The 25,389-nt window shown below is 41.2% G+C and overlaps 1 protein-coding gene across 1 annotated transcript; it reads left to right on the top strand.

Moving 5' to 3' along the window:
- Positions 1-1,872: 1,872 nt before the first annotated feature.
- EDEM1 (ER degradation enhancing alpha-mannosidase like protein 1) lies at positions 1,873-25,376 on the top strand. Its single transcript, XM_067544400.1, has 12 exons — positions 1,873-2,656; positions 7,291-7,363; positions 10,906-11,009; positions 12,740-12,911; positions 15,218-15,401; positions 15,999-16,173; positions 16,772-16,892; positions 17,436-17,606; positions 18,295-18,368; positions 19,558-19,654; positions 20,311-20,496; positions 21,870-25,376. Exons 1-12 carry the CDS (start codon positions 2,193-2,195, stop codon positions 21,957-21,959), a joined length of 1,911 nt encoding a protein of 636 aa, XP_067400501.1. The 5' UTR covers positions 1,873-2,192; the 3' UTR covers positions 21,960-25,376.
- The last annotated feature ends 13 nt before the right edge of the window (positions 25,377-25,389 follow it).

The raw sequence follows: 25,389 nt of genomic DNA, 5'->3' as shown, positions 1-25,389 counted from the left end.
CTGATTTCCCTATTGTTCTTTTGATAAGCACTGATTTCTCCCCAGATTTCCCATGTTTTATATGACTAGTTTTTATTTACCTTCAATTTATTCCATGCCAAACTGACAGTGTGAAACACAGCTTTGGGAGTGACATTTGCTTGTTAACTCTCTTGATGAGGTCAAGTTTTTATTGTTCCTGCAAAAAAGCGTCTATTTTAAAAATTAGTAAATGGACAGCAAATTTAAATACAAGTTCCATAATTAGAACCAGGAGTATTTTCCATACTGGGCTTTTAAAACATGCTATGTGTATTATATATTTTTTCTGTTTTGCTTCTCTATTGAGCTTTTTGTCCAAGGACAAATGCAGTATAATCTAAATATTTGATAATGCTGTCTGTCTCTCTGAAAGACTACATCCTGCATTTATAGAGAAACGTTGAACTCTATAACCAAATAGATTTTTCTTATCTCTAACTTATACTATGTACATTATTGGAATTCAACTCTGATTTTTGATGTGGCATGCACACTTCCCTGCCCTTGGTTTTGCACAACTGTCCCACTTTGTCCTACAGAACCTCCTGTCCAGGTTGAAGAGTGTTCTGTCCCAGGTGGCTGGCTGGGCTCAGCTCCTTAATCTAAGACATTGTGATCTGGCTAAATTCGAATGAGTGGGGTGGGGCTGCAACCCCATACAGTGGGGCCAGGGGCAATGCCCAGAGCAGAGATTTGAGACTGCCAGCCCTGCAGGAGCTGCGACTGTAGGGTAAGCGTGAGGCATGCTTGCTCTGCAATTCCCACCCCGCAAGGCTTCCCCGTCCCCAGGGTCAGTATCCAACCCTCCACGCTCTGGGAGCATCATCTACCCTGCTTGTCACTTTAAAGGATGGGAGGTTATTGGCATCAAAAAAACCGTGAAGTGCCCCTTTGTGGGAGTTGAGGATCCTAGCAGGAGTCATATCCCAGCAACTTGCAGGATTGTGGTTTAACTGCACCTGCAAAACCTAGGCAGGTTTACCCAGATTCAGCTTTCATCCTTGAAAACAAATTCTGCAGGAGACCCAGAAATATTTTAAGGAAAGGAGCCCTGGAGCACGTGGGTCACCTCGCCCACCACCAACCGGCCAGGGGCGACGCACCCCAGCCCTCACAGCCACTTGGTGCTCACAATGAAGGCTGCGAGTCTGCCGTGGAGGTTGTGGAAGTCAGAGATGCTGCAGCTGCGGTGGATGGTGTGGCTGACCTCAGGGCCACCAGAGCAGCGGTCCTGAAGGTGGCCCCAGAGGCCATCGGAGAGCAGGCCCTGGAGCAGCGGGCGGCCCGGGGCAGTCAGCCCCTACCTCCGGAGCCCGCTCAGCCCCCGGGTACCCCCAGAAGTGGGTGCCCTGGGCGCAGCTCAGATGGAGCCCTGGGTATTTTTAGTGGGTATTGCCCTGGGTAAGATTGAGCCTTGAATGTTCGTGGGTTGCCCCTGACCTGTCCACACCTTACCACAAACACCCCCGCCCACACCTTGGCCTTACCCCCATGGATGCTGCTGCTGGCTGGAGAGAGGCCAAGACTCTCGCTCCCTAGATCTACCCCTCCCCCCCGGCACTGGGCAGCAGGCTGGAGCGGTGCGAGCCAGGGAGTGTGGGCGGAACCTGCCCGCAGCCGGGATCCGGCCCTGCCAGCGCCTGGGGCGAGCCCTGCTCCCGTCACTGCTCCTCGACCCCCACCGCTCCGGCACTGGAGGGATCCCCGAGTCCCCGGGGGAAGCCACCCTCCCCCCCCCACCAGCGCTCTGCCATTGGCTGGCAGCTCCCTTGCGTAGACTCAGGTCACAGCCTGCCACGACAGCCGGGCCTAGGACCCGCCCCTCTCCGCGCTTGGCGTGCGCCGGGCAGGCCGCCCTCTCAGGGTGGGAGGGGGGCAAGTCCCCGCCCTCTGATTGACACCTCGCCGCAGCCTATGAGCGAAGCGGCCTTCACCCCAAGCTGAGGAGTTAAAGGGGCGAAGCTGACCAACCAGAACCCGGCACGGGGCTAGGGCCTTGTTTTCTCTTCCAACAGACACTCGGTCCCGCCCCTCCCTTAAAGGGGCGGCCGGAGCGGGGCGGTTGGTTCGTTCGTTTGTTGGGCAGAGCAGCTGGGGGGGAGTCGGGGTTCGTCTGTGGCCGGCTGGCGGCGGGGGTCCCTTTAAATGATGAGCGAGGGCGGCGCGCGACCATGCAATGGCGCTCGCTGGTGCTCGGCCTGCTGCTGCTGAGGCTGGGGCTCCACGGGCTGTTGTGGCTGGTGTCGGCGCTGGGGCCCGGCCTCAGCTCCCACCAGCGCTTCCCCTTCGCCTTCTCGCCGCCGCCCGGGGCCCGCTCCTCGGCCCCCGCCCCGCCCTGGCTGCGGGCTGCCGCCGGGGAGCCGCGGGCAGTCGAGCGCTGCGGGGGGGGCGCCGCCCACTGGGGCAGCCTGCTCCGGGGAGCGGGGAACGGCGGCGGCGGCTGCAGCCCGGCCGAGGGGGACGAGTACGAGAAGCGCTACAGCGGCGCCTTCTCCCCGCAGCTGCGGGCCCAGCTCCGCGACGCGGCCCGCGGCATGTTCGCCTTCGGCTACGACAACTACATGCGGCACGCCTTCCCGCAGGACGAGCTGAACCCCGTGCACTGCCGTGGCCGGGGCCCCGACCGCGCCGACCCGTGAGTGGTGGGGAGGGGCCGGGGCTGGCGGGTTGAGCGGGGGGGGGGGGAGTGGTTAGGGAGAGTCGGGGTGTGTGTGTGTGGGGGGGGGGGGCGGCTGTAGAGATGGGAGACGGGGGCGGGGGAGAAGAAGAGGAGACGGGGGGGGGCGGCTGTCAAGAAGGGGCTGGGGGAGGGAAGGGGGGGTGGTGGGAGGGGTTGGGGGCTGTCAAGTTGGGGCGGGGGGAGGGAAGGGGGGTTGGGGAAGGTGGACAGGTAAAGGGGGCTGTCAAGTTGGGGCCGGGGGGGGAGAGGAGGTGGGTGGAGGAGGAGGAAGGGGGCTGGCAGCGATGAGGTTTGGGGTGGGTGGGTGGGAAGATGGAGGTTTGGTGGGGGAGAGGGGGCTGTCAAGATGGAGGCCAAGGGAGGGAAAAGAGGGGGCTGAGTGGGTAGGGGGCTGGCAGGAGGGGGTGTGGGAAGGAGAGGCTCCTTTCTAAGGTGGGGGAGGACTAGCTGCAGGGAGAGGAGGAGGAGCTTGGAGAGATCTGGCCATGGGTTCCGGGTTTCCCTGACCCATGGTGGGTGTGGCTGCCTAGGACCCTGCTGGATCATGCGTACTCCGCGCCCAAGGATACCCTCACCTTTATATGGTGCCTTTTGCGCTGAAGAGTTGCAGTCACTTTACAAACTGTACCTAAGCATCACTTCATCCCTCATGGACATGTAGCCACCTCTGGGGTACAGCATGGCAGCAGCTCCAGAGTGCAGAGCAATGCAACAAGCTAATTTCTCTGCTATGACTCCTTGCTTTAGTTGCAGCTCTATCAGTAACTACTAATGAGCATCCTCTATTTCTCTGTGAATTTTTTCATATTCTTATTGTTGCTCTAATATATATGTTCCTGTTGTGGTATCTCTGTCTCTCCTAGTGTATATCTGTAGGTGAAGACGTGTACAGTAACAGCTTTCCAGCCTATATAGTTTAACTAGAAGCCCCAATAACTCCAGGAAGTGGTTAGTGTTAGACCAGTCGAAGTCCAAGGCCACCCTCCCCTTTACACCTATCTGCAGGTTGTTCAGGAGGTGAGCATTAATTATGTCCCATCTATTTTAAAGCATAGTTGTAATAATATAATTGTTCGTAGAAATTGAACTTGGTAACACAGAGATGTGAAGTACCTAGCTCCTAAACTTTTATAGGGAATTGTTTGACTTGCATTGACTTTCATGGGTGTAGGACAGCTAAATCCCCTTGTAATGTTTTTAAATTCTAGGATTACACCTCTTGGGTTGCATGTTTTGTTTACTGTGTGAAATAACACCACTTTTTATCTCTGTCAACACAGCAAGCGTTGCTGTAACTGCCAAAAAGCAAATTATAACTTTTTAAAATTTTGTGTCCAGTCAAGTTCTGATAAACTGCATCTTTTCAGCTTTGTATTTTCCTTTCCCACCCAGTGCCATATATGGCTTGCAATACTGGCAGTTTGAAAAATTCTGTCTTCTGAAGAGAACGAATCCAATAGGGAAGTCGCTTTTAGAGCATAAATGTAATGTAAACATCACATATCTGAACTTAACCCAGCTTTGTTTCTACCACAAAAATAGTCCTTCCAAGGCAGGGAGAGTTTCCACTCGGTGATTGGGACGCCTAGGCACTACAAATGATAAATTATTAGAAGTATGGATTCTGGTCAGGTTTCTGCTTCATATTAAAATAATGTTAAAGAGCAATAATTCAGTAAGGTAGAAAAACACTTCTTGGGTCAGAAATTACCTTGTACTTTACTTCTGGTTAACATTACTTTTGTGTGTATGTAAGGCAGGGGACAATAGTAAGATTTGGTTATCATGTTTGTTTCTAAGGCTAGTGACTTGAACAATACATTTCCTTCTTTTAATGTAGTTGAATGAACTTGTGGATTTCGTCTGGATAAAGAATCCTAAATTGTTATGAATCCAAATAGACTTATATCATGATCCAGGTATCTTGTGATATCTGTAGAGAACTGGCTTGGCCTTCATCATTTTTTCTACTCTCAAATGTGTGCTTGTAAGGAAAGTGTTAGTTTTTGCAAGCAGAATGGTAGCATTTAGGGATTTGCAGTATTACCAGCTAGCATTACCAATGTTGTTGAGTAAACACTAGATTGTCAATAGATGGGACTGTTTCATGTCTCATAGCAGCAGCTCTAACAAAATGAAATTTCTTTTTAAATTAAATTTGTAGCTTTCATGCTGTACATGGCCAATTCTGTTTTTTGTTTTTGAATCCCACTGAATTCTATGGGGTTGAACTGAGTATGAGGTCAGAATTTAACCCATTGTCATTTGACCTGAAGTGAGGCATGTGTACTACCAGGAAGGATTAAAAACAAATCCTCTCTTCCCATACAGATATCTGTTGTTTCCTTTTTGATATTGCATTTTAGTAGCAATGAGTGTTTAAACAGATGTGAAGGTAAAGCCACTGGAAGTACTTGGGTACATGGACATTATTTGGTGATTTTTGTTTTACTAATATTTGTACATTTTGAAGCTGAAAGTAGGTGTTTTTGGTACAGTAAATCAGTACTTATTAATATATATAAATAAAAAAAAATTGGGATATTTTTAACTTATTGGTACCCACTGCCCAGAGATATTTGGCCAACTTAAAAAAACAAAACAAAATATTTATAGAAGATCATCCTGTCATGTAAATTGCAGAGTAAAATATTCAGCATCCTTTCTCTACATACAATAACCAAATCAACCTTTCACAAAACTATATAAAAGCTCTTAGCACTTGTCTAGAAGGATGGCAGAGTCACAGGCCATCAGTGGATAATCCAAGAGAGCCACTTCAGCAAATAACTTAAAAACAAACATAGACCATTGCTTAGAATTGCCGCTGACTTCAAACTTTGAGAATAAGAGCTGACATTATCTCATTCTAGAGAGAGCTGTGTTCAATCAGATCTATTTTTCTTCAGAAGTAGCTATTCACTGATGGCAGAAGAGAGCTAAAGCAGCCATCCTATAAAATCTATATTGAAGATTTCAGACTTCTGGGGCCGAGGATCACATTGAGTTGAGAAAATTTGTACTGCCAGTAAAACAACCATGGCTGTCTTGCTATTTTTGCTATTACTTCTTCAGAGATCCTCTCTAGACAAAGGAAAGCCTCTGTTTGCTTGGTCCACCAGCTTTGAACAGCTTCTTTTCTGGTGCTTTGGTAGTTTCTCAGCTTGTAGATTTTGGCATGCCTGTAAAATAGCAAACTTGTGTAGTGTGCTTTGTAAAGTCTTTTCAGCTGTTGATTTAAAAACCCTCAAATGATGCTATGCTCCGTAGATTAGCAGCCTGATTCAAAGTCCATTGAAGTCTGGACTCTTAAGAATTGTAGTCTTTTAAAGAAACTGACTTCGCTGGTGGTTTTTATATAGCCTGTTGTAAAACTAAGCAAAGATCTACCAGAGTTGATGTATACCCTGGAAGACTCTGTATTATAGAACCACTGGTCTATATAAAAACCACCAGCGAAGTCAGTACAAACTAAAATTTCTGTGAAAAGGCTGCACAGTGAATATACTATTTAAAAAAAAAAAGTTACATCTATGCTTGAAGTCAATACTGTAAGGCTTGAGATTGTTTTCAGCTAACAAGTTGTAAATCAAAACTCATTTAAATGACCAACGAGCATACCTGATCCTCAAGGACAATGGCTAGTGTAAACATCAGGAAGCCAGATGTCATCTTAATGATTCTAATTCCAATGAGAACAGCACATTTGTCTCATCTGCTACCTATCTGTAATGACCCTCCCCCCTTCTTCCTCCTCCCTACCCCCGACTGAGTGTAACCCTAGCATCCTTGATGTAAGTAAAGTGATTAGAAGTGTCTCTGCATGTATGTAATGACCATTATCACTGTTCTCTCCGGATGGGACAATGTCTGTATTTGTAAGTGAATAGATAAAGAATTTAAAATGTACTATGTAATCAATAAGAAAGGGTATATAATTGACCACTTTAACACCATGAAGTTGAAGCTGATTTATCAGACTTCCCGGTATCCTGAATAAACCTCTTCAGTATTGTCTGTGCTGCCTGATTCTTGGAGAAAGAATCCTTCGTGCTTTACAATAGAAAAGATTGAGGTGACTTGTTAGACTTGAAAAACAGTTGGAACTCCACTATGTCTTTCCCTAGACCATTGGCAAAAAAAAAAAAAAGGTTGAGTAAATTAATTGTACTGTAGTCTGGAGAGAGCCTAGGTTACAACAGTGCATCAAACGTGCCTTCAGATGTATTAGCTTGGGTCTTGATGAGGAGAAAGAGGTCTTTGTAATCATGTTAATCTAACACGGTTAAAAACTGCACTTGTCAAGACAGGGCCATAGAGCTCAATTCTACCTCCATGGGAGTCAAAAGCAAACTCCCTAGTAGCATCAGGCCCTTTCATTTCCCCGAGGTAACGTCTTGCATGCCTGCAAATAATTAAATACACATGATATGACTCTTTATATTTTAAAAATAAAAATCAGATTGGCAGTTTATTCTGAGACTTTATTAACAGAGCATGTTATCTGGTTAACTTTAAGGTTTATTTTTTACTATGATGATTGTGAATAGATAATGTTATCATGTAACATTTAACTGTATTTGTTTCAGTTCAAATCTGAATATCAATGATGTCTTGGGAAACTACTCTCTAACTCTGATTGATGCACTGGATACCCTAGCGGTGAGTTGTCAAAATACAAAAATATGTATCTTCACATTCTTAGCAGAAGGTAAGAATCTGCAAGTTGTGACTTAAATATTTTCAGCCAAAGCAACTCCAGGGGGACATGGGTGGTGACTGGAGTTGCTTTTTCTTAGGGAAGAGGGAAAAGGCAAGTGGCAAGGGAGAAAAGGAAAATTAAGAGGCTAGCATACTAAATATGGAAAAGGCTAAAGGAGATAAAATGGGATCTTTAAGCTCTTGTCCAGGCCTCAGTTGTTGATTTTCTTAGTGGTAATCTTTGATAGCAATAGTTCTGTAAAGCATTCTCGAGCTGTGCAGACACTGTCCATATGTTAAATGGGTAAACTCTAGAATTTTTTAAATGGCTGTTCTTTGAATCAGTCTAAGTAAATAGAAATCTCTTGGAGAGAAGTTCAAAAGGGCAGCATAGGAAATTGAAAAGAACAAACTGAATTTTACAAATCACGTTAAATCCATTTTAGTGCATCCGCATCGTATTGTCAGTGATGAGTCTCTTTGCTAATTAAAACCTGATGGCGGTGTCTTAACTGGGCTGAGAGGGACTGACTGAAAAAGAGTAAAGTCACTTAGGTAGGAGGCTTGAAGGGAGTGGGGTACTCAAGATGCTCTTGGAATCCATGGTTCTCTTCCTGGCTTGGTTCTTCACTATCCCAACCTCCTGGCCCTTGTGGCTGTAATAACTTTGGATCACTTTTTGTAAGTCTCCTCTTTCATTGACTCCTGTATCAGACCTAGGTCATCCTTACAAGTTGGTTGACATAGCTATGCTGCTCAGGGGTGTGAAAAATCCAGAATACTTCCAGAATACTAGTTGACCTCTTGGAGACAGAAAAAACCCTTCCATTGCTGTAGGAAGCATCTGTTGCTATGCTGCTGTAGCACCTACAATGTAGACATGGCCTCATTCTATATCTGTTTGAATGTAACAAACACTGTTGCATATTGATGATTTACACATACCTTTTTCCCCCTCTTTCTTCGCTTTACTGTAAGATGTGATTGTGTTCTGTGTACCTTCTTGTACAACAGGCTATGCTTTTTACCTGTTAGGCTTTTTCTCTTAACCAAAATCTGAAAGCTCTTCCAGAAGTAATTATTAAAACTGTATGAAGTCCTGAGTGGCACACCATCTTGACCTGGTGGAAGACAGAGGGAAGAGTGCTTTGCCTGTATGATAACATTTTAAACAGGCTTTCCATAGTCCCATTTTTTGCATTGCAAGATCAGGGTTTTTTTTAACTTGATGCTTGGGAATGCAGTCAGAGAATTTCCACAGCTATCGAGTGGACAATGTCTTCAGTAAATGAATGCTGCAACTGTATGCTTTTCTTCCATGTACTGTCTTTCCTCAAAGATCACAATGTATTTTTGCAAACTAAAGCACTTGCTCATCACTAAAATAAATACTTATAGTATCTCTGTGGTGAAAAGCTGCAGCTGTCTGATGCAACACTGCAATGGTTTACAGAACTTAAAGCAGGAAGTGAAGGGAAAAATGTTTTTTTAACTGAAATGTTAGAATGGACCTTACAGTGCACTTATCCAAGTTTCAGTTTGGCTTTCAAAAAACAAATGGTGATATTTCTGATCTTGCTTTTTAAAAATCAGGTAGTAGGGATCTTTAATGGCCAGGGTCCATTTTTTAAGTCTCCTCTGAAGAATGATGCCTCCCGCCGTATACTGCTGTTCAGGGCCACACTGGAGCATTGACTCAATACTGACAGAAGAGTGTCACCTACTGAATATCCATTGCTGCTTCCTGTATCACCTGTAGACTGTGTGTTCCTGTTGAGGTTTTCCAGCAAAGTGCCAAACTTGCTTAACTTGAAAGATCATATTATACCCTTATTCACAAGACTCAGCTTTCTTTTGCTTTAGGAGGTTCTTGCAGACAGAGACCTCCTCAATGCACAGCTACAGGCCAGCCTCCTCTTGTAGTAGCAGTACTCCTTCTGAATACTTGCTAACCCTGCTGTAACTCACTCGTGCCCCCAGGCTATTCTTAAAGGGGCAGCTCACATTTCTCTTATTACATAATTTATTTCGCCACTAACGAAGATATAGACAATACTCAATTATTACTAAACATAAACAATATTCATCTGTGTCTAAAACATCTATCCCAAGAGCCTCACAATTGCAACACAATGTGGCAAACTGCTAAAATGGATCCCATGTTGCTGTCACAACACTAACGCAGCTGTGTTAATCAAGTGAAGTGTATTGATTTTTCCCTTTCCTCATCCTGCTAGTGTTTTGCAGTAGCCTCTAGTGGCAGCATTGATGTATTAAAAGTGCAGACCCTGAGGTCTATAATACTTGTAAGACAGACTTGTGTCCTTAATCAGACAAGCCTTTGGTTGTCAGCACCTTTTGATTTGTTCAAGCACACCCCAAATAATCAATTGGGTACTGCCCTAACAAAACCTATGACACGCTTTCTTTTTTTTTTTAAAGTAGAAGATTCTTTAGCTACATGTGTGAAATTGGAAATTAAGTCGGGGAGGGAGGAAAACGAATTCTGTTTATCTTCATGTAAAACTGCTTCACTGGATAAGTACATCCTGACTTTGGTTCACTAATGCATCAATTGTATATAAGCTTACCAGTATTGTAGAAATCTGAGCTGGACTTGAGGCTTCATGGTGAGAAATGAGTTCAACCCTTCCATGAGCTCATCTAGAGTAACTTCAGTGAAGTCAATGGAATTAGGCCAGTGTAAAACCAGTATGAGAATTTGGTTTCAAAACTCTTGACCTCTAGTATAAACAGTAGTTGGCTGAAAGAACTTTATTTTGTAGATTTAGTCAACTCTTGAGCTTCTACAGGAAATCTGGCTCTTTTTATGTTTCCTTCTACATAGAAAAATTTCCTCTAACTTCCTGTCACTAATGTTTTGAAACAAGCAATTTAACTACATCTACTTGCAGGTGCAATTAGCCACAGACCTTGCCAGCATCTGGGTGGTTAAGTTAGCTAAGCTTTACTTTGTTTCCCCCGGGTCTTATGCAAACTGCAAGAAATGCACGATGGATCTTTAAAAACTAAACTGAAGGCACTTGAGTGTCAACACATACTAACGTAAATGAACAAAAACAGTAGTAAATATGAGGCAAGAAAGGGCTGACTGTTGATTTTTGGATATTTTTATTGTCTTGTGCTATGTGAGAGAACCCAGAATGCTGTTTTGATTGAGGGAGAGGGAAAAAAAGTGAGTGTATTAGTTAAAAAGGGCAAAAATGCATTCTAGTAGCTCTACATGCCCTTTTGCACTACAAAAACTTTGTAAAGTATTCCTGGCTTGTATAATAGGGCAAGTTTCGAAAAGGTGCTGTGCAGGGGAAAAGGGACAAATTAGTGTTTATAAATAGAAACACTAACTATGGATATCAGAGGCACTATTCTCTACCCAGATCACACATTTGTGGCTTAAAGAAACCCCTGCATCAATTCTTTTTCCTCTGTGCAACAATCTGACAGACCTCTATGATGATTAATATTTTTCTTCGATTTTAAAGGTAATGGGAAATTCTTCAGAGTTTCAGAAAGCGGTGAAGTTAGTGATTGACACAGTCTCATTTGACAAAGATTCAACAGTCCAAGTCTTTGAGGCAACAATCAGGTGGGTGGTCACAAATATTAAATCGGATTAAATAACTGAAGTTTTACATGTGTGTGGGAATGATTCAGAGAGATTTCTTTGCTCAAGAAGAAACTTAACTGGTCCCATAAATTTCATTGTTTCCTTATTGTTCACTAGGCTTCCTTAGACTCAAAGTGACTAGAAAGTGTGCTCAGTGAACTATCTTTCAAGTGCCATTATCCTTCTTTTTTTTTTTTTCCTGTGTGTGTGTGTGTGTGTGTGTGTGTGTCAGGGTTAAAACAAAAGGCAGATCTGCTATGGAGATCACTTTTAAGTTAGTCTTTGTTTTAAATGTTCTTATTATTGAATAACTCTTAACACTGCTTGCTCAATCATTTCAAATGTTAAGTCAGTATTTGGACAGCTGAACACTTTTTATTTTATTACTTTAGAGTTTATTCAGTGTATTGATATATGTTATTGTGCTCCCTAAAAAGGGGCTCCTGTCAATATGCTGTAGACAAGCTTGGCATAACTGAGATCCCACATCAGAATAACAATCCAGTATAACTAAAGTTCAGCAGTGCCATTCCCTGCAATCTATAATCTGCAAATAAAAAGATAAAGTTGTCCTATCGCCTTAAGCAAAACAATTTCCCAACCTTACAGTTCCTCTCCCCTCTCCTTTCTTTTTTCTCTGACATCTGAAAACCAAGTGCTTTGCAGGATGTCCTAAATATCACCTGATGCAGCCTAGTTGGGACCAAAGGGTTGATGTTGACTGTTACCTTACCTGTGTGTGTGTGTGTGTGTGTGTGTGTGTGTGTGTGTGTGTGTGTGTGAGAGAGAGAGAGAACAGATATTTCAGGAAATGTGGTTTCATAGGAGTTACATTTGGATATTTTTATCCTCATGTATAGTCCAGATATAATCTTATTTTATTGTGTCTTGTCTTGAGTTAATTAACGTTGTCGGAAGACAAATTCCACACTCTAACCTTTTTATAAAGCCTTTTAAAAAACTTTTGATGTGGTTCATAGCCCTGTTTCATGTAAGCTTATAAATGTTGACGCTGTATCAAGGTGAGCTGTACTAACAGAAGAACAAAAGTCCCCTTCCCACTCAAGTTCTGAGGGAGGGAGTTACAGGGCTAGTTCCAAGGGTGCAAGCTCTCCATTCATTGTGCTTGGTCTGTGAATCCCAAATGAGTCTCTGCAGCTGAGGACTGAAGTTATTCCTTTGCCTTTTGCACGGAGTACTTTGACTTCAATGATGTGGGGTCAAGGTCTTAACTGGAAAGTGTGTGCATGCGTGTGTGCACACCACCTTCTTCCCCCAACTCATTACAGCTTTGCAATGGGGTACATCATCTCTGAATCACTCCTCTTTTTTCAAGCTAAGTAGTAGTCCTTCACATCTCTGACTGGCTCCCTTTTTTGAAGGTTATTAAAAGGCATTACGTGCTAAGATTCTTATAAATGTTCGCCCAGTTTAACTAAATCTGTTGGTATAATCAAACTCAAAAGAAAATTCACTTACTGTGAATAGAGATGTTGAGAGAACTGCATCCAATCCAATCCAGTTAGCTATGGCAGGAGCTGACCTTCAGACTGATGGAGTTTTACCAAGTTTGCTTAGTGTTCTTTTGTAGCATGAGGTATTGGCCACACTGCAAGGGGAAAGCTATTGGAGTACGTGGACCAGTTTGATCTGATTCATACTGAAAATTCTGTGGGTTTTTTAAGGTTCTGCAATCTCTCTTCCAATAGGGTTTTGGGAAGTCTGCTTTCTGCCCACATAATAATTACAGATACCAAGCAACCCTTTGGTGACATGACCATTAAGGATTATGATGATGAACTCTTACACATGGCTCATGACCTGGCAGTGAGGCTGCTACCTGCCTTTGAGAACACCAAAACTGGAATTCCCTATCCTCGGGTAGGTGTGATACCCCCATATATCAATAAAGATTGTAACTTCTTTCTGGTTGTCTTTGGAAGGAAATAAAACTTCTACTTTTACAGTAGTAAAATCTTACTTTTGTCTGAAAGGTACAGATGTTGGCAACAAAAGTGACTTTTTACATTTTCCAGTACTATGCACATTTGTTTTGAGCCCACTTTTCCACTGTGTAGATGCCAGATGAAAAATTAGAAACTTAATTTCCCCAATACAAGTAACCTATTTTTGCTTAGATAATGTAGAGTAGATAGTGTCCTTTACTCTAGTCAATCTGTACAGATTTATTTCTAACTTTTCCTCATTACTCAAAGGTGCTATGTGTTGATTTTAAAGTACTGTATATATTCAGCATTTTAAAGTACTGATACAACTGGGAAGTCCCAACTAAAATTAACTGTTACCATGTCTGAGACGTCTGTAGAGTTACTTTAGTAGCGTCAATGAATTAATATAAAAATAATGCACATCTGGAACAGAAGCATCGATGCTAAATTAGTCTAAATTATTGTTTTGTATTACATCAGCACTCTAAAATGAGAGGTGATCCATGGCATTTGTGTTACCACTGACATACTTAAGTAGAAAGGCTTATTGGGCAAGTGCCATCAACATCTGCAGAGTCCATGCTTTCACTTAAAAAATTTCTAGTCTTTAGTGTTGCAAAGGAAACATTCCAAAGTGAATAGTGTAAATCAGTGCAGTCTCTTTTTTTCCTGAGTCTGCAGATGGGTGGTTCAAGGGCCTTTGCAGCTGTTCAAAGCTTTTCCAGATTCATCTGTTTGAAGCTGGGGTAGAGGTTAAGGCAGGAACTGGAAAAACGGGTGTGTACGGGTGAACTATAGTTTTGGCCAACTATATAGCTGTTGAAAACTTTCTGAAAATTGACTTTCCTGGAGCAAGGGGAAAATTCTTATTACACTTTTTCCAACCAGATCTGTTGTCAGACAGGCTGTAATACAGTGAAAGTGAAAACTAACAAGTGTCTTATTAGTTTTCACTATTGTTCAGAACATTTTGGGTGGTAATGAAATTGACAGAGATTTGGGACCATTTCACTCAATGTTGCTCTTGGGGAAAGTCCATTGCATCCATAAGGTGCTGCTCAGGAGCTTTCCTGGGAGGAAGGACTCAAAAGTGAAGGTTGGGAGAGGAGAAGATTAGAGGAGCTATCACCTGAGTCTCCACTACTATGATGGCAGCCAGGAAAAGAGGAAATGAGAATAGGAACTAAAGAGAACACAACTAAAGTTATCTTATGATAGACATGTAGAAAAGGAGGACTGAAGCCAAGAAAGGTAAATGAGTAGGATGTGAACAAGAGGTGTGTGGGGTTTTTTAAAATAGCTTATTGCCAGTTAACGTCCTATTCAGTAAAATTAATTTAATGGTACACGAACAGAAGAGTTATTCCTTTGAACTTTGGGAGGGTGTGCACTTGGTATGGCAGCACAGTTGTCTTTTACTCTGGCTGTTACCTGCCAGCCCAAGGAGTAAGCTTATCAAGTAATTCTGCACTTTTAAAGTGTGTGCTGAGAGTGAGACGACAACATTATCTCTGCAGTAGAGTCGTAATGGATTTAAATGTGGATGCTGCAGTAAAAGGATTTTCTTGTGAAAAATGATGCTCTCATAGCTGGAGATTAGCTCATCATTTAGATAATTTGTTTCTAGCTACAATGATGCAACTTCAGAATAGAGCACCTATTCTACAGATGAAGTGTGGTGTCCAAGATGAGTTCTCTTTATGGGGATTATTTTTCTTCTTTACAACAACCAAATGAATTTTAAAGGATTATTGTAATTATTTTTCAAACTGTTATGTTTGAATCTACTATATGTAGTATGGAAGCATATATAACTGCCAGTGTTTTCATTCCCAGGAATGAGGGAACAAGTTGAGGTGCGTAGAAGAATAGAGCTGTAAGCCACAGTTCACAAACCTAAATGCACAAAATTAGGCACCTGAATTTCATAGGTGCTGAGCACTTGCATTTTCGGAATTGTGTGCTCAGCATCCCTGAAATTCTGGGACCATTTATTTAGGCATATTAATCCTACTTAAGTATCTGATTTTACAGACCAAAGTTTGAACTGTGATTGCAGTCTGTTCAGCTCTTGCTGCAACTGATGTGAAGTTAATCTCTTCTCATTATATGTAACTGCTGCGCACTACATTAAAAAGCCTGGTGTCTATAATGCAGTTAAGAATGGAACTTAGAACATTGCAGCACTTTTTTGCTCAACATGTCATGCAACTGAAACTCCCTCTATCTGTTTCACAGGTGAATCTAAAGAGGGGAGTCCCTCCCGGCAGCAATAATGAGACCTGTACTGCAGGAGCTGGCTCTTTGTTGGTGGAGTTTGGCATTCTTAGCCGGCTGCTTGGGGATTCCACATTCGAATGGGTGGCGCGGCGAGCTGTTAAAGCACTGTGGAGTCTTAGGAGCAATGACACTGGACTATTAGGTAGCCAATGCTTCCATGTGCTTTCTAAGTGTTTTAGTCACTTCAGTCAGAACAGGATGTTCTTGTCTTGTCTCCCAATCTTCTATTTTTAGATACCCGGTTTCCTGCACTGTAGTGCTCCCCACATCCCACTACATATACTTATCTCCTATCTGACTTTGATATTGTGCTCTCTACATATGTACTCCTGTTATCTATCTGTCTCATGTTCTGTGGTTGTACAGGGATCATAGAGATCTCAGATGGCTGGATTTTTTCCAAAAAAACACATAATTGTGAAATAAATTTCTGACTGACTATGGCACAAATCTGAAGTGCCTACATGTGTAACTTTAACGTAAATTAAAATGGCATATGAGTAAAGGCTGCAGAATAGGATCTTTAGTCTTTGAATAACTGCATGCGTACTATGCTTGATTTCTTGATCAAACAAATATTAACTTTTTTGACAATACTTTTTCCTTCAAGTTATAACTTGAACACGTGCAGATCAAGAATTGGAATTTGAAAAACTATTTTGTCTCTTGTGCTTCAACTAAAATACGTACCAGGAAACGTTTTAGACATAAACCTTTGTCTTTCTGTCTGTCCCTGAAGGAAATGTTGTGAATATTCAAACCGGCCATTGGGTTGGAAAGCAGAGTGGCTTAGGAGCAGGTTTGGATTCATTCTACGAGTATCTTTTGAAGTCTTACATCCTTTTTGGAGAAAAGGAAGACCTAGAAATGTTCAGTGATGCTTATCGAAGTATTCAGAACCACCTAAGACGAGGGTATGTTTCCCATAGGTATCATTTTCTTAAACTTACAAATGCTCCAGTGCTGGGTGATAAGTATCAGCTGCTCTCTATGGAGAAGCTGTGCTCTGAAAGAAAACTTTTCCTTGATGAAATTATTTGGTCACTATCATTTTAAAATTTGTTTGAAATTTACACTAATAGTACTGTTACATAGGTCAGTTGATGAGGGAGAGGGGAAAAGAAATGGTAAATCACTGTACATTTAAACCAGTATTTAGTACCTGGGATAGTAGTAAAAAGACAGACTTTCTGAGAGGGAGGGTGCATGTGAGAGAAACAGTACTATCCATGCTGATTTAGGGCCCAACCTACCTCTGTTTTGTTAGTGGTAAGGCTCCCATTGATGTTGGTTAGAGTAGGATCAGGCCCTGAATTTATATAAATAATGAATATTGTCTGGTATTAAACCTGTTTTTTCCAAATCAGCAGTATAACAACATAGGCTCAAAAAAATAGCTCCCCCCACATCTGTGAAATTTGCTGTTTCTGTGATCGTTGTAAGTTATGGCAGTGTTAGTGTTAATGTGCCTTGTGCTCTCCTGAAAACAAAACATTTATGGTTACTTTGCAGACGGGAAGCCTGTAATGAAGGTGAAGGAGACCCTCCTCTGTATGTTAACGTAAATATGTTCAGTGGGCAGTTGATGAACACCTGGATTGATTCTCTGCAAGCCTTTTTTCCTGGACTACAGGTAATCCCAATTTTCAGTTATGTGGAGACAAGGCAGTACACTGGGTTAGTTTAGTAGAGATGTTCGGTCTAATGCTAGTTCTGGCCACAAGTGAAAGTCTGAACATGTCATGGATCCCCCTGCAAAACCAGCAACCAGTTTGGCATGGCTGATAGTCTGCAAAAGAGAGGACCAAGACTAGGTTGCAGGGGTAGCTCTACCTAAGTCTGAACCGCATCAGTAAAACAGTGCTCAGAAGCTGGCCTGCAGTTGATTAGACTTCCACTACTCCGTAATTTTCAAGAACTAGTTCTGATCCTAATCCTACCACTTAGGGATCTATAATGTCAATATGAGTTCCCTCATACCAGTGTTTCTGGTGTGAATGAACTAACATTATGACTCTGCCTTTATTCAGGTCTCTGTCCTCTTGAGGCATATGTTACATCTGAGCATCCAATGCAATATGTGAGATGAAAAGTGAATTACTATCTTTGCGTTTTGTTGCATAATGTGGACATAGCTATAAACCTGTGCATATAAGAAACTATTAATTATTTCTAGGTTTTAATAGGAGATGTGGAAGATGCTATTTGTCTCCATGCCTTCTACTATGCCATATGGAAACGATATGGAGCTCTTCCAGAGAGGTACAACTGGCAGTTACAGGCACCAGATGTCCCCTTCTATCCTCTGAGGCCAGAGTTGGTGGAATCTACATATCTTCTTTATCAGGTACTTGACATTCTTTGAGAATATGACCTATAGAAATATTTTGGTTTCAAAATGCACTTTTGCTTTTCCTGTTACATATTTGGTCGTGGTCAGGCTGCCAAAACATCATGCCACTCCATCAAAAATATTTTTTTTGTATAGAAAGTCTCCCTAGGTAGCTGTATTTTAAATATGTAAAACAATGTGCTGCTTGCTTTGAAAAGATGTTCTTATAACTATCTTTAACGCACTCAAAATGCCTTCTTTCAGATGTCCTATGTAGCAGATCCTTGAACAAATACTTATATGGCAGAGTTAACCTTTTAACATGGTGTGGCAGCTGTTCTAGTGCAAACTGGAGCTGTACAGGGGCATGTAACCACCTTTCCTCTCAAGTCACCCTGGTACAGTTTCTGATTGTCAGTGCAAAGGCAGCAAAAATACTTTTTAAAATGATCAGCTTCTCTCTGCTAGAAAAACAACAAAGAGAGCAGGACCTTTCTTCCCAAAAGGACTTTTTTCCACTGGGGCAAGTTGTGAAAAGCCCCAGGAAACAGCAGGGGCACTGAATAATCTAGTCTGTAAAAATGTCTATCTTGAAAATGTGCTCCACTAAACGCCTTTGTAGTGCCAATAAACCCCCACCATAATAAATACCAGCTTGACAATATTTTGAACTCCTGAGTTTTTTCTTTCTTTCTCTACCCAGGCCACCAAGAACCCTTTTTACCTTCATGTAGGCATGGATATTCTTCAGAGTCTGGAAAAATACACAAAAGTCAAGTTAGTTTTTAAAGTCCTTACCCTTCTTTCTACTGTCAATGTGTTTTTGTTTGTTAATGACTCTAAATTATCTGAAAATGTAAAGAGGTGATAGATACATTTTTAGAAACATGACAAAGTACTTAAAAGTTACATTTAATAATAAATTCTGGAGGTTTCTTATTTGTGTCTCCTCCATATACATGTGATGCAACTGTAGCCCAGAGGTCCCCAAACTGGAATGTTTGTGGGGGGAGGGCGTGAGGAGGGAGTTTGTTCAGAGCCTGACTGTGGCCCTGCTCCTACCCCAGCTGGGGGAGTAGGGGGATGCGGATAGGAGTAAGGAGGGGGCGTAGGGTAAAAAAGCTTTGGCTACAGCAGTGGTTTCCGTCTTCAGGTAGGAATCTGCATCCTCAGCTGGGAAGAAATATGCAGTTTTCTTTTGAATGATTTCTAAATTTTTTTTAAAACAAAAGATTCCTTCAGTAATGTGTCCTTTTTTGTCTTAATACTCTTTTTTCCCCCCTGAGAATTGGGTCAGTTTTTGGCAAAGGGAGGAAACCTCAGACCAAACTTGGTACCTAATGTTATTACAGGACTTGTACAGGAAACTTCAAGTAATCTAGTTTTAGACCGATCTGCTAAAATAAATACAGTGATTCCAAATAACATTGTGAAATGTTTGTTCTTTATTACTTTTCACTAAATGTTTGTTCAAGGCTTGCGAAATATAACTGCATCTAGAGTACTAGGCTGGATAACAACTGCCCTTTTATATTCCTAATGATACCCCAAGTTGTGGCTATCAGATTTCCAGGAGAAGGAAGACCGAGAAACTGTTTCTGAGGCTGTTGGCAGTCATTCTCAGTTGACTAGAGAAGTTGTTAAACTGTGGAGTCCTAGATCAGGACTTTTGTATTGCCATTCTCTTACCAAGCTGGATTTTTGCTCCAAGTGTGTTGTATTGCATTGATTATCCCAATATATGTTTTCAGGGTTGCATAAGAAAAACGTGGCTTAGTTCACAGATAATAGTAGTGGTAAACCTATATTTTCTTAAGTGTAAGATGTCTTGTTTTTTTTTTTTTTTTTTTTTTTAATTTTAACTTCAACCCATGTTTGGCATTTGGACTGAATGGAGTTAGGAATGTGTGTTTGTTTTTAATGTCAAATGGGGTGGAAATAAATCCAAACTAAATTTAATTTTCAGATGTGGCTATGCTACATTGCATCATGTCATAGAAAAGTCAAAAGAGGACAGGATGGAGAGCTTCTTTCTCAGTGAAACATGTAAATATTTGTATCTGGTATGTATCTTCCTCTGTCGTCACCACCTAAAAACTTGGGAACTTCATATTACAAGGAAGCAGCTTCCTTGAAGGAACTGTAGGCAAGCAACAATAGTGATCATAAGAATTCAGGGCTGGAAGGGTCCTTAAGAGATCATGAAATCCATCCCACCACCCTCCCTTGCTGAGGCAGGATTAACTATACCTAGTCCATCCCTGATAAATGTTTGTCTAACGTGTTCTTACAGATGTCCAGTGACACAGATTTCATAATGCTGGGTGGAAAGGGAAAGGCTGGCTGTCATAATGATTCCTGTTATAAACTTTTGGATTCTTCAGAAAAGTATTTTGTCGGCACATTTCTTGTAAGCACTTAATTTAGTGCAAAATGAATACTTTAAGTATTCAGCTCTCATACTGAGTAGTCATCTTATACTTATCAGCCACCAATTTCTTTGTGCTTTTAGAATTACAAGCAAAAACCAAAATACTAAAATTATAGTTTCCTTTGGCTCTAATGGAAATCTGTGCCACTAATCTCAAAAAATCAGACAAACTTGTTTGGTGTCATGTTGAATTATTGCGCATGTATTTGATGAATGTCCTGATAACACATGAATTTTTATTAGATGGATAGCTTCATGCTTTATCTCTTTCTCCTGCCTCTTGTTTAGTTGTTCGATGAAGAGAATCCAGTGCACAAATCTGGAAATAAATACATGTTTACTACTGAGGGGCACATTGTGTCTGTGGATAAACGTTTTCGTGACTCTCTATGGCAAGATACCTTCCCTGAAGAAGAAGAGAGTGCAGAAAAACTAAAGCCTAACGAATTAAAAGGCATCAACTCCAGTTTTAACGTAAGCAGTGTATATAAAGTGTATCTGACTGTGTGGTTAGAGAAAGGGCTGGTGGAATATTGCAACCTGACAGATCAAGGAGAGGAAAGCAACTTTGAAGTGGTAACTAACGGACTCTGTGCAGCAAACTTGTATTCAGATATTGGAAAAAATACTGAACATCTCATGACTTCTGAAAATTAGGATGAATGTCTTTCTGAATGGCTTAGAATAAAGGTAATGAAGGCACAACTTGACAGATCCTAAGTCCCTTGCTCCAACTAGCTTCATTTTTGTAGTAACAAAATAATTGTCATGATTGTTATGGGGTGTGCACAGAGTAAGTTGGTGCTCTCCATTTCCCGAAAGTCAGCTTTGTGCATTGCACAACCACCAGTCCAATCTCATAGACTTTAAAATCAGAAGGGATCATCATGATCATTTGACCCCTTGCACACAGCAGACCACAGAACCTCACCCACCCATTCCTGTAATAGACCCATAACCTCTGGCTGAGTCCCTGAAGTTCTCAAATCATGGTTTAAAGACTTCAGGTTACAGAGAATCCACCATTTACACTAGTTTAAACCTGCAAGTGACCCATGCTGCAGAGGAAGGCAAAAAAAAAAACAACCCAAAACCCTTCTACCTTCAGCAATAGAGGTCAAAATTAAGTGGATCACAGACAGTACTTGTTCTTTCATCCCTAAAAGGCACTTAAATATAATAGCAAGTGGGGGCTATATGAGTAGATAGGCTCTTACAGAACAGGGCTGAAGCACATAAATGTGGCAGTGTAGGGAAACCTATGCTGTAATGGTTCCCTGGATAGAGACCATTTGAGTATAGCAGTGGGAACCTGGCACCCCTCACCAGCCAAAAATGGCTCCTTAAAATAACTGGAAAGAACTAGCAAGTAATTATGCTAGCTCCACTAGAACAGTAAGAAGCTATTGTAGCACAGCGTAATCCCGTTTAAAAATAGGTCAAACAAATTTAAAAAGCCACTGTGACCAGATGTGGCTTAGGGAAAACTCTTATTCAAATACTGAGCTGCGATAACTTGGTGCAAACTGCAGGCATGCGAAAGACTTCAAATACAAACCAAGAGAACACTACCTGTTACGTTTGGCTAAGACAGAACGTGCAGTGTACAAAGGTTTGGAAACGGTGGGAGAGTGAGGAACTGGACACTACCAGGCACAGCAGGACTTACTGCCACGAGTAGGCCTGTTGGTCACTGAGACGGCTGAATATGGTGCTAGCCCTCTGTTTGGTAGTGTTTGTGCCAGAGATCAGTGCCTGAGATTTGTAACGCTACAATATGGAGAATGTACATGATTGATTATGCAGGGTTCTGAATTCTTAAAATGAACTTGTTTGTTTCTTCACAGTGCAATAGGGTCCCTGATGAGAGGAGATACTTGCTGCCACTGAAGGGTATCTACATGAGACAGATTGATCAAATGGTGGGTTTGATCTGAATTAGTTCTTCAGAGTAATCTTCATAATATGCAAGGAGCAACATGGAGTCCGATTCAGATACAAACATCTACAGCTGCACACCTGCGATGCATCCTTACATACACTGAGTCACTTAAATAGCCACTATGTTTCTTAAGGGTTTTAACTATAAACTCAGAGGGAGATCTTGTATTAGACCAAGTTTAATAGTCTTCTAAAGTGAAATGTAGTAAAGCAGTGGGAACTCTAAATACAATTTAAGCAGAGTTCTGTCCTGATAAAATTTCATACAACAAAGCTTGTATTACAAATGAAGGCTGGCTGGATAAGCTAAGAGTACAAATTTTTTAACTTAAAAAAAAAAAAAAAAAAAGCATGTGCCATAAAAGCCATTTTGCTACCTCTTTGTAGCTGCATTGTAAATGATGTTCCTTTGGAAAAGGTTTAGTATCTAAGTTGAAAATGTTTTGGAGTCTTGGTGGAAAGGAAAGGGAATGTGCAATTTTATCACCAAGTTTAATCATTTCGGATTGTTCTGACTAGCAATAACAATGCTACTTGTTACTCAGGTAGAAACATATTTGTGTAGTGGGTTTTGGTTGAAACAAAGTTTTGTTTCAAATAACAGCTTTGAGAGGCAACTCCTAGTCATAAAAGAAGAGTTCCAGAAGAGTCATGAGATGTTTAAAACAGTGTTCTTAACATGAATTGCATATTCGCAAAAGCCTACTAGCTATAGAAACCAATGATTTGAGAACAAGGTGCCTTTGGTAGGGGAAATGCACAAAGCCACTCAAATCTCTGAGCTGCTCACCTTGTATTGCTTAGCTGAACAGATAGATGTTCAAAATATCTTTAGGTTATATTTGTCATGTACCTAATGCCTCTCCCAGAGAGATCCTGAAGAAATACACAGTTATCTGACAATATGAAAACAAAGTAAATATATTATTTGTAGTGCTAATATGTAAGCTTTTTGGGTTAATGCCTTAAGCTTACCTTCACTCACAAAAAACTGAGCTTTTCTTTGAGTGGGAAGATATTTGTTAAATGGAATCAGTTATTCGAGTGCCTTGAAAATGTATGGGTCCCAAAGAAACTGAATTTAGTTTTGTACATACTGGAAGGATGTTGCTTATTATGCATATCCCAAAGAATGTCGGATTCTTTCTTTTTTTCCTGTGAATTCAGTCAAATATTGCTGAGGGCTATTGCTATGGTTGAAGAATTCATACAGAGCCTACAGTGTGCTGAGCTCCTCTCAAAAAAGGTAGAAGTGGAGTGCGTTCATCAGCTTTCAGGAGGTCCATAGTAGGCAGTAACCCTTTGTGCCTCCATGGTGGTGGAGGAGAGGGCGCTGGAAAACTGGTTGCACTTGCTCCTCTACTGCATCAAGTGCAACTCTGGCATGCTTGAGGATGACTGTGTGAACTCTTGAAAAGAAAAGAATTGAATTTGGGACAGCTTGTCATGAAAGAGGGGAAAAAAATCCCTTAAAATGAGACTGAAACATAACTTCTTTTAAGGGTTACTATTTTCAGTGCTTCTCGTCAGTTAAATCTGTTTCTAAATCTGTCATTTAGACTGCAGTTAAAATGTATTCAGCTATCATTTTTTTCCTACTTTTGCATAGAGCCTAAAACTTAAATAGGAATTCCAAAGTAACAGAGCTGAACATAATGTGTGTGTGTGTGTATATACAGATCATCTTAGTTTTATGACAGAAATCCAGTTCTTCATAAGCCATGTTGCTTTCATAAAATATTTCTAACAAACATGATAAAGTTCATGTATATGAGGCTAATGCTTAACTTAGTATACAGATGCATCTCAGGGATCTCCAACTAGACTTTTCTGTTCCCACTAACAGATTTATCATGGATTCAGGAAACAAAATCTTGTCTTCCTATTTTGACCTAGTATCTTTTGAGGGCAGGAGAAGAGATGACTTAGGACAGGTAGCCGATGTAAATTTCCCAAAACATACATGTATATGGGTCTGGTGCCTTTTGAAGTTAGATGCTTCCTGAACTATATAGTATTTTTTTTTCTTAATTATGTTTCAAAACTATTACTAGAATGTTTCATAGGCACTTTAATGCCTATTTTAAAGCAAAACGTACTTCCAATGTGTTATGATCCAAAGATGTATTAGGGAAATGCAGGTGATAGCAATTTTAACTGGGGATGCTAGTCAACCTCAGTTGCTAATTTTGGTGCAAAGGGTATATGGAAAAAGCCTTTTCTGTCTGTCAGGCAAGGCATAAAGCATATCTGGACATTCCAAAATGCTGCTACCTGGGCCAGACCTCTTACTAGTTGAACTGAGAAACTTTATTAAAGTTTAGTAATGTGAAAAGAAACATATAGAGCCCTCCAAAACACGCAGCTTACGATTTATTGTAAGCAATTAGTTCATGCCAGCAGGTGTCCTGGTGACTTTTCTGCTGACAGCAAAACCTTCCCAATCCTCATTTGAGCCCTTTGAACATGCAGTGTATGCCCTGCTACTCTCAGCAGTGTTTGTGCCTTCTGAGAAATAGAGCTGAAATGCAGGTTCTGGGTGTGGTTTAAGTAAAAGGAAAATGTGGTGAAGATTTGGGTAATTCTCAAAAGAAAAGTCTACCTGTATTTAACTAGGCTGTCCAATTTTTATTTTCTCAAGTTTTTAATTTTAGAACCACACTTCATTTTTGTGTTTTGCCAAGATTAGACTGACCTTCTTTAGTTGCAGAATTGGTACATTATTGGCAGAGGCACTGCAGTCTTTGCTCGGTCCAGCTGGTGTGCCTGAACCTTGTATTGGATGGATGAATTACATCTAGTATTGAGGAGTTGACTTCATGACCTTTCAGTGCTTGGTCTCCCAGATCACTAGCCATGATGCCAAATGGGATGTAGTCACCTGTCTACCAGAAACAGGGCTGAAGTCACCAACTTGCTTTTCATAATCACCTAACAGCCATCATCCCATGGTAACAGTCTTGGTTTGTTAGGGTAATGGATTTAAGTTGATGATCTAAAAGTGAAAGACACAGTATTCACAACTGATCCAATTTCTCCCTCTCCCTGCCCCCCTCTTCTTTTTACAAAGTGTTTTTGAAATAAAACATGGCAAAACACAGGCCCCATCTTGTTTGATGCACTAGTGTGAAAATCTATTTTTAACTAAGTATTAGAGCCAAGTTGAAAACACTGCTGGGATAACTTGCTGATACTTACAATGCTGTTGTACTTCTCAGTGTAATGTGCAATATAATTTTTCTAATTAAAATTGCATTGTATATTTGTTTAATTGTTGTAAAATGTATTTAACTGGGGGATGGGAAAGACTTGTAGAAGGACCAAATGTTCTTTTATAATTGTCCTAAGAAATTTTGTCAGAATTGCTTAGTTAGGTTTTACAAATTTGTATTAAAAGGCTATCTTTGACCTTTCTTTTGCTTTTTC

Source organism: Emydura macquarii, unplaced genomic scaffold (genome assembly GCF_026122565.2).
Source record: "Emydura macquarii macquarii isolate MOO-44397 ecotype Brisbane River unplaced genomic scaffold, CSIRO-AGI_Emac_v2 contig_968, whole genome shotgun sequence".
NCBI classification, from domain to species: Eukaryota; Metazoa; Chordata; order Testudines; family Chelidae; genus Emydura; species Emydura macquarii.
This window is presented reverse-complemented; position numbering and strand designations above follow the sequence as displayed.